The sequence below is a fragment of the Apis laboriosa genome, unplaced genomic scaffold (genome assembly GCF_014066325.1).
Source record: "Apis laboriosa isolate Shangri-la unplaced genomic scaffold, ASM1406632v1 scaffold15_cov152, whole genome shotgun sequence".
NCBI lineage: Eukaryota > Metazoa > Arthropoda > Insecta > Hymenoptera > Apidae > Apis > Apis laboriosa.
In genome coordinates, this window is record NW_025222086.1 from 235,816 (window position 1) to 245,352 (window position 9,537).

A 9,537-nucleotide genomic window follows, 5' to 3' on the forward strand; every position below is an offset into this window, starting at 1 on the left:
CCTTCGTCATCCACCTCATCGCTTCCTCCCCTTTGACGCGGCGTAATTCGATGAAAAAGGGGCGAAAGTAGACACGTAAAAGTTGTTGCGAAAGTTTACAATTTGATTGAGAAACGAGAGGGTTATAATGCATATGTTTCTTTCGATCGTTGATCGAATGTATTAATTAGTTTTTGAAGGTTTAATCAATGTAATCAATGATACATTAATAGAGAAAGAATTTTACAAGATTTAATAATTGAATTATACAAAAACCAAAACAATTCTGTTGAAGTTAAATTAATTATAATGTTAACTTAAATATTAATAATATATTTTGGTATCAAGATCAATTTTGGCCATCTTGGCTTATAAATAATTTACAAATTAATACATTGCGTTTAACTAATGCGTTGAAAATTTTTGTATGTTTCAGACGTGCTGTCTAAGATGGAGTCTTCCATTTTCGGTTCTCGAGTAACACAACATATTTAGTCCACCATGAAGCATGTATACCGTGTGCAAACGATTAACAAGGTTGGAGAGAATCCTATCCCCCTTTGAGGTGAACGCAAAGTTTTCCTTAGAGGGGTGAAATCAAGCACGCGTGAAAAAATTCTGCGAAGAGGTCAGTCGTTACCTTCAGCAAACGGAACAAGAAGTTCACCTGGGCTAAAGATGGCGGATATCGTTTTTTCATTTATGACCACGTTTCGATGTCTTTAAACGAGACACTTTAGAGATTCCCATTTTAGAGATGCTCGATATAGTTTCGATCGATTTTATGAATCGTAAGAATTTTAAAAATTGTAAAATTCGTAGGTTCTCTAAAAATTTATTTATTTACATTTACAACAAAATGCTAAATTGAGCATTCGTTATTTACTTATCGGACTTATCATTAAAAAGTATAAATAATAATAACTTTTCTCTGCACCGATAATTCAAAGATTACTGTTCGAATATGCATCATCAACAACTAATTAATAACTTTTATAACAATTATAACGCTTCTTTCATCAAACAGTCAAATTCAAATTACATAAAATTTAATCATCGATCCACCACTCAAAACTCACCTTCCAAAACTCAATTCTTCTTTCCAATCTAAAAATAAAAACCATCCTGCAAGAAAGGAAAGCCATTGTAACGCGGCAAACATCGAATATCGCTCAACTCAAGACGAGTTTTCCGGGAAAACACGTCCTCGCTTCGGATTTTCCGTCAGAGTGGGCGGTCATGCGGCGTTGTTTTGATATTGATCTCCGGATACAACACCGTCTAAGCATTCTAATGGCAAGGGACGGGGATTCTGCGCGCTGCATGGCGCACGTGTTTCTAATGATTTTAGTGGTACCGAGGTCTACCTACCGGCGATATATAGTTATAGTCGGCTACGAACACGTATTACATCCACTCCGCCGGGGCACCGTGTAATATGTCGGAATTGCGGAAAGGGGTAACGCGGCCTGGAAGCCGGAGAGAGCCCGCGAGGATGGTCTTGCGGGATTCTTAATGGCGAAAGGCCTCTGAGGTAACACTACGGCTATTAAACGCAGACCTCGCTACTCTGTCTACCTTACTTCTCTCTCTCTCTCTCTCTCTTTTACTTCCTATATCCAGCTCTTTCTCTTTTCGTTTGCGACAAACGTATAGGGTGGTTTTCCGTTACGTTCACTGGAATGCAATGGTGTCGACGATGGAATGTTTTTTCGACGGATGATAAGGCATGGTAATTTTTATGGAAATATCGGGAGGATTTAAGGTATGAGGTATAAGGTAATAAATAAAAAGTAATAATTATTTTTGTAACGTTGTATTTATTGTAGTATTATATATACATTTATATTACATTTATTTAAGTGTTACATAATTATATACATTACATTATTGTGTATATAGTATATTACATATTTATTTGGTATTATATAAGTTAATTAAATGATATAGAAATGTGTAAATACTTACTTTTTTTAAAGAAGGAAGTTCTGATGATAAATAATCACTATCACTTTTGTGAATCTGTATTTAGGTTTATTATTCATGTAAAAAGAATTTGATTACGTTTTTCTGCGTTATTATTCCCCGCGCGAAATATCTTTAATACACTTATACGCTTATTGCGATTTATTTAGTTACTTTTCCTTGAATACATTTTTTAAAAATCTCTAAAAAATAAATAAGAATAAAAAGCATTAAATATTCATTTCTCCTCCAATTTCAGAATTAATTCAACATCTTACCTCTTAAACCGCGATTAAACGAGTTAAACATCAAAACTCGTAGGAACGGAGTAAAAATAATAAATCTAACGAACTTTCTTCGCGAAATCGTAACAATTAATTTCACCCCACCAAATCTATCTACCGTGCATAATCGCAATTAAACGATCACGCGAAAACCGGAAGAGAAACGGAATAAAAATAAGAAAAGATACACTGGAGTGAGTGGTAGACCCCGAACCAAGGATAAGTAACGAAAATGCAAAGCCCGGATCAACCGCGCTCATCCCCTTTGGCGTCGGCGTTTGACGCGACCGCTGAAATTTTTACTTCGTTCGATTTGGTCTTTCGGGGATTCCCCGCCCTCTGATTGGTGGACTCTGGCCACGCCCTGCACATAAGGGTGGCTTGCTCGCCGGAGCACTATCAACCCTTATATATGCCCGATGTGAGTACACTTATGTGCACGGGCGCATATATGTAACCGGTGCAGATTTCGCGCGTACATATATGTGCGCACGGGCCGGGGTACATAGGCGTAGGAAACCGTGTGTACACCGGGTGGGGCTCTCGCAGGACTGGGAGGCAGCCGACGGTGAACACTCGATACGACACGGTCGATCGAACCAGTCGTAATTTTAGTTATAGAAACTGTTGTATCTGAAAATAACGATGATCGTTATTATTATTTTTTTTTTCTTCTTCTTTTTCTTTTTCGCGCAACTCTCACGGGACTTGAGAGAAAAGGGATGGGATCGAAGGGAGACACTTGGCATCGAGTAAGTGTGAGAATTTTAGGTAGGTTTTTTTTTTAATTGGATAATTTTTATGTTTATATTTTTAAAATGATATATATTTATATATTGCTTTTTGATATTTAAAATTTAGATGAAAGCTTGTTTTTTGTTTAAAATATAAATTACGTAAGTATATAAGGATATATATATATATAAATATTTTACGAAGTTAATAAAAATATTATATCTTATATTAAAAATTAATCAATTTTCTTGTTTTCATGAATAAAAAATATAGAAAAATGATTTGAATATCGTCGGAATATTATTTGAAAAAAAAGAAACAGGGAAAGGAGTAGAATAAGGATTTTAAAGTTCAACGATACTGCGATAATTTAGTGACGAATGAAGGTCTATTTGAAATCTGATTAGCCTCACAAACGTCGACATTATTGCTTGTAATTAGTCGGTATTGAATAACGTAATCGGAATAAAAGGGGTGGATTCGTAAGTAACGGCGGAAATTGCACGATGTTTCAAGTATGACTTCGCATTAACGGCCTGGTACACGGAAAGGGAATTTACGTAATCTCGCAGAGTTGGATTGTTTTGCGCTACGAATTGAATAGAATAAGATGTCACTTCACCGGGAAGAGAATATTTTCATGCTGGGAATATTTTATACGAAATTTATGCCTCAGAGGGATAGACAGAGACGAGAGAAGGAACTTACGATGTCTACGTATAGATATTACTCTTTTACAACGGGACGAAGTAGAATAAGATGTCACCTCAAATTGTCTCGAGTGACTAAAATAGCTTTACGTTACAAACCTTAAAAGCAACGACAAAGAAGGAAGACGAAGGGGAGAATGTGCGAAATACACGCGGGAAACGGCGTTATACTAAATTCTCCTCTTTCGAAATGATATGTATTTCAAAATTAATTGCGTGCAAGTGCGAGCATCTTTCATGATGTATCGCAGTAACCCTGCTATTCACCTTCCTTTGAATTATTCTTACTTAATTATCTCGCGTACCTCGACAACCCATCGTATTCTTAAAGGGGAATTTTATTTGATGTCATATACGAATACGAATCTCTATTTGTACTTTTTATTTTTTTTAATCGTTTTAACAAATTACCAAGTTTTGATTTTTATATTAAATTTTGTATTTCCAAGTTAAAAAAATTTAAAAAGATTTTATTTTTATTTAAAATAATTTAATAATAAATGTTTAAATAATATTTATATAAAAATATATAACAAGTGTTTAAAATATAATAAAAGAAAATTGGATAATATTCTCTTTAGTATTGTAAAATAATAGAAGATAGTATAAGAACGATTGATGTTTTAGCGCTTCGTTTTTAAAGTTGAATTTCGCGGTAATCGAAATTTCGATATTCAATATAAACTTTTCGATTCAATATTTCGATAGTGCGGGAATATGTTCGAACATAGTTCTTCTTATATGCGAAGCGAGCGGTGCGGCGCTCGCGTCAGTACCGTGAACGCTTCAAAACAAAATCGTGTTCGGTGGAAAGTTTCTTCATTTGTGATTGAAATGATCGAGGAACACGACGAGCACGAAACAATATGCGACTCAGTGGTAAGTATTACGATGTACTGATCATGATTATATTAATAATTTTTCGTTGGGAAGTCGGTGATTACGAATATGTATATCTTATAAGATTCTAACCTTACTTTCAGAATTCGCTGGTGGAAGGCTGCCGTTTACCAGTCAGAATGCATGGAACGGATGATTGGCGTAAGTAAAGTGTTCATTTTTTATCAATTAATCCATATTTAAGAAATTTGTGATTTTTTTCTCAAAATCACGTATATGTTTTTGTATGACAAAACCATTTAATAAGTGTGTTATTGAATCGCATATTTCATAGACATACTAATATTTTTATTCATTAATATCGTTGCAATCATATTCTATAAGTCAGAAATGTATTTAATGAAGTATTGATATTCATTATCCATACATTTTGTTTAGTTCAACTTTTAGGTTATGTTTAGGTATCTTGGATGATAATAGTTTGTATGACATGCTGTCTTCTATTGTTTCTTGGGAGTCTATTATGATTCCACTTATTTAGGTGTAATAATAAAGGTTTATCAAAAATTTCCTTTTGTCATCCACAGCTCTTGCTGAAATCATCAGTGTTAAAGAAGTACATGGTGTCAAGTGTTATTATGTTCACTATGTAGATTGTAAGTATAACGCGAATTAAGAAGAGAGGTGTTACATATATGTACATAAACAACCGTTTAACTAAATGTACAATATTTTAGTCAATAAACGATTAGATGAATGGGTTACGGAAGATTGTTTGGACACTCGAAAAGTCCAATACCCTCGTCGAGATGGAACCACACCAGGAACTGGTGCAGCAACGCCAAAAAAACAAGTACCCAGTAGACCACCTAGCCCTAGTAGCCTTTGTAATGAACCAGTCAATGGTTCTGCAGTTTTGCAAGCTGCATTACAAAAGAAAATGTCTAGAAAAAGAAAGGCCACATTTATAGAAAATGATGATTCTCAGGATGGTCCACCGCAAACACCTGGTCCAAGGCCAACTGGTTCATTAGTGGCGCATCATCATGATGATATAGTTACTAGAATGAAAAATGTTGAACTGATAGAATTGGGTCGTCATAGAATAAGACCTTGGTATTTCAGTCCATATCCGCAAGAGATGGTACATTTACCATGTATATACATTTGTGAATTCTGTTTGAAATATAGAAAAAGTCGAAAATGTTTAGAGCGACATTTAGCAAAATGTAATTTAAGACATCCACCTGGCAATGAAATATATAGAAAAGGTTCAATATCATTTTTTGAAATTGACGGTAGAAAAAACAAAAATTACGCACAAAATCTATGTCTATTAGCAAAATTATTTTTGGATCATAAAACGCTATATTATGACACAGATCCATTCTTATTTTATATAATGACAAATTTTGATAGTAGAGGATACCATATAGTTGGTTACTTCTCGAAGGAGAAAGAATCGTCCGAAGATCACAATGTAGCTTGTATTCTTACACTGCCACCGTATCAAAGAAGGGGTTACGGAAAATTATTAATAGAATTTTCATACGAATTATCCAAATTCGAAGGTAAAACAGGTTCACCTGAAAAACCATTGTCGGATTTGGGATTATTATCTTATAGAAGTTATTGGGCTCATACTATATTGGACATTCTATTGAACGTAAAGCCATTAGTAGAAAATGAAAAACCTCAAATCACGATAAGTGAGATATGCGAGCTGACGTCGATTAAGAAAGAAGACGTGATATCGACGCTTCAAAATTTGAATCTTATTAATTACTACAAAGGACAATATATTGTGACATTGAATAGGTAATTGGCTAGTCTATGCGTCATTAAAGGAAACGAGTCGTGCAGACATTTAGCTTCTTTCCATACCGAGGATTTCTTCCACTACTTCACTGACAAAACATGTTTATTCACAGGGAGATTATCGAGCAACACACAGCCGCAATGGAAAAGAGGCAAATCAGAATAGATCCTAAGTGTCTTCATTGGACACCAAAAGACTGGAGTGTTAGGGCAAAATGGTGAAGTGGCATTCAAAATTGACAATAAGACTATGCTAATTTGTCTTAAAGTTGTTTTCAGGATTCCTGGAAGTGTGACTAATTGTACGTAAACTGTACATAATACATCGACCATTCGGTCTGCGTTTTTTAAATAAGACTGTATAAGGCTTTGCACGCGATGCCAATGGTCAAAAACGACAAAATGAAAAAAAAAAAAAAAAAAAAAGTGATAAACATTTTCACGAAAGCACTATGTACCTTAGTTACACAGCGCATCGATGAATCACAGTTAGCGATATTTGACGAGATAAGAAAGAAGTATTTCTGTTAAATATATGATACTGGCTTGCGTCTAGAGTCAGAAGCAATGTTTTAATATGGTGACTAGACTTTTTTAAAAATTCGCATACGTTCTTGCGATTAAACGATTTGTACAGGAAATATAAATCGGTCTTGTAGAATTGTAAATAAATCTGATTTTATAACGTGCGCCTCATTCTCTGCAAAAATACAAATGCGATCTAGTTTTAAAATACGTAATTTAATAGTATATCGAAGCTTCAAGCGGTGAAGCTTGCGCATAAAAATTCGTATATGTCCTTTTTGAAATTAATAAGCAAAAACTGATTAGTACAACGCAGAAGTTGTATGCACGCAAGTATTCGCACAATTGTGCACACACCTTGAAAAACACATATTAGATATTCCAATTTGCGTGTGCACGTATCATAGACGGATGGTAATCGAGAAATAATCGTTTAGAAAATAAAAATAAAAAACAAAAAAAAAAAAGAAAGGAAAAATAAATTGAAGAAAAGGAAAAAAAAAAAAAAAGACAAAGTATAGAAGGAGAAGAAGGAGATACGTTTAGAGTAATCGGATTCACTCGTAATCTCATCATATTCGACAAAGTATGAGCTTTTATTTGGCATTGTATTATCAATGGCTGTGTTTGAACTTGAAAAACACTCGAGCATAAATCATCCGTCTGAATCCGATTCAAGATTGTTCTACCAAAAAGAAGAGTTACCTATGAACTGCGAAATAAAAAATATTTTTCTCTGAAAAATGTGTATTTTTGATAGCGTTGAACTGATATCATTAGCCAACAGAACGAGCTGGAGGAGAAAGAAAAGATAAAAAGAATGAATAGAAACAGAAAGAATCTTCCAATTTGTTCTTTTTTATAAATATTTTCATTTCAATTTTTCTCATATTTCCACTTCCACAATACAATTAATACACAATCGTTGTTCAGCAAGAAGGTGTAAATAAGAAAACACTCCTCGTACAATTTTTAAATACAGCATCTTTCATGTATATATATATGTATATATATATATATATTTATATATATAATTTTTTTATATTCAACAGTAACATCACAGTAGCTTCATTACAATAAATTTTCTTTTTTTTCTTTTTTTTTTTTTTTTTTTTTTTTTTTTTTTTTTTTTTGTCATAATTTCATCTGTCTTTGTATTCGTTCCACCACGTCAACGTGACTCACGGCGAGTCCCGAATGTTCGCTAATTTTTACAAAAAGTTTCCTAGTAGATTCTTCGCGCGTCAGCAGTGGGGGAGGACAATGTGACAGAGGAATCTGTCGTGTGTACGATATGCACGTATTTACCACGCATACAACCAGAGGAATATTACAAACTTAGGATCGCAAATATTATTCGGATCCTCATCGTTCGTATTCTCCGAGAAAAAAAAAAAAATCATCACACATCTGATTTTTCTACACGAGAATATGAAATAATCGTAAATAACCATGAGTTCAGCGATATACGACGTGTTTCAAGAAAAATGCAGGAGGACAGGAATCCGAATGATATTGCTGACATAACACGAAGCACTGTGTCATAGTTGGAGATAGCGAACAAACGAAAAACGTATCACGGCGATTGTGATAGACGAATATAATATCGAATTGTCGAAGCGATCAAAACCTCTTACGATGATCGTATTGAAATACCAACCTCTCGGTTTCCTATAGGTATATTTAATATCTTATCTGAACGATAAAACGCATAATACCGATCATAAAACGCATTATATGAAACTTCTTCTTTTTTTCTTTTTTAACCTCTTGTTTCTTTTCTTCACACTCATAAAACACACACATATACATGTATATAATTTATATATGTAATATATTACACGCATACATAAAACACATGCATACCGAATCATTATCAGTGTCTGTTGATTGTATTCGTGTTCCGCAGACACAACGAGAGTATCCGGGTACTTGAGAAACACTTGATGAACATTAGGCGAGGACTCGGATACCCCGAGAACGCTATTTTTACTGGACCTGTAAAATTGTGAGTATTACAAAAAAAAAAAAAAAAAAAAAAAAAAAGAAAAAAGAAAAGAAAAGAAAAGAAAAAAATTTGAACGATACGCGAAACTTATGTAATGTATTTGGAATATTTAAATAAAGAATTGAGAAATCTAAAATGGGTGAGTTTATTTTTTTTAATGTTCCTTGGTTAAATTAATTTTTATTTAATAATTTTTATTTTATCATATTTTAAAGTAGAAATTTTGAAATTATTAGATTAATTATATATTTATAAAATAATAAGATAATAAATGATTGTATTAAATTTAAAAATAAATATTTTCTAGCTTTTTTGGATATTTCTGCGTGTACTCGAGCACTCGGTTAATCTTCATTCGATTCAGCGTGCATACTCCGGACCAGTGATATCATATATAGATGTAGAAATTGGCGGATAGATTTATAACAACAATAACAACAACAACAATGACAATGAAGATCCGAAGTCGACGAAAGTTGTCGACAAAAGTGAACAGCGAGTTTTTTTTTAACAGTGAATAGTGTTAGAACGATGACAATGAGAATTATTGTTAGATGACGGGATGTATTTAACCCTTTTGTACTTTTTAAAACTTATAATAATTATAAGTTTTAAAAATATATATAAAAAAAACATGCATAAAACTATTGATTAACTAATCGAATAATAAAAT

The 9,537-nt window shown here is 33.3% G+C and overlaps 1 protein-coding gene across 3 annotated transcripts; it reads left to right on the top strand.

The window, feature by feature from the left end:
* Nucleotides 1–4,437: 4,437 nt before the first annotated feature.
* Nucleotides 4,438–9,537, top strand: LOC122710898 (histone acetyltransferase Tip60). Of its 3 annotated transcripts, XR_006346012.1 has the most exons (7): nt 4,438–4,552; nt 4,657–4,714; nt 5,101–5,169; nt 5,251–6,331; nt 6,445–8,533; nt 8,766–8,864; nt 9,172–9,537. XR_006346012.1 is itself a non-coding variant. In XM_043929126.1 (5 exons), exons 1-5 carry the CDS (start codon nt 4,508–4,510, stop codon nt 6,551–6,553), a joined length of 1,362 nt encoding a protein of 453 aa, XP_043785061.1. In that variant the 5' UTR covers nt 4,438–4,507; the 3' UTR covers nt 6,554–8,759. The 3 variants fall into 3 exon arrangements, 1 of the variants encoding a protein (XP_043785061.1); XR_006346011.1 differs by lacking the exon at nt 9,172–9,537 and having other exon boundaries at nt 8,766–8,935; XM_043929126.1 differs by lacking the exons at nt 8,766–8,864; nt 9,172–9,537 and having other exon boundaries at nt 6,445–8,759.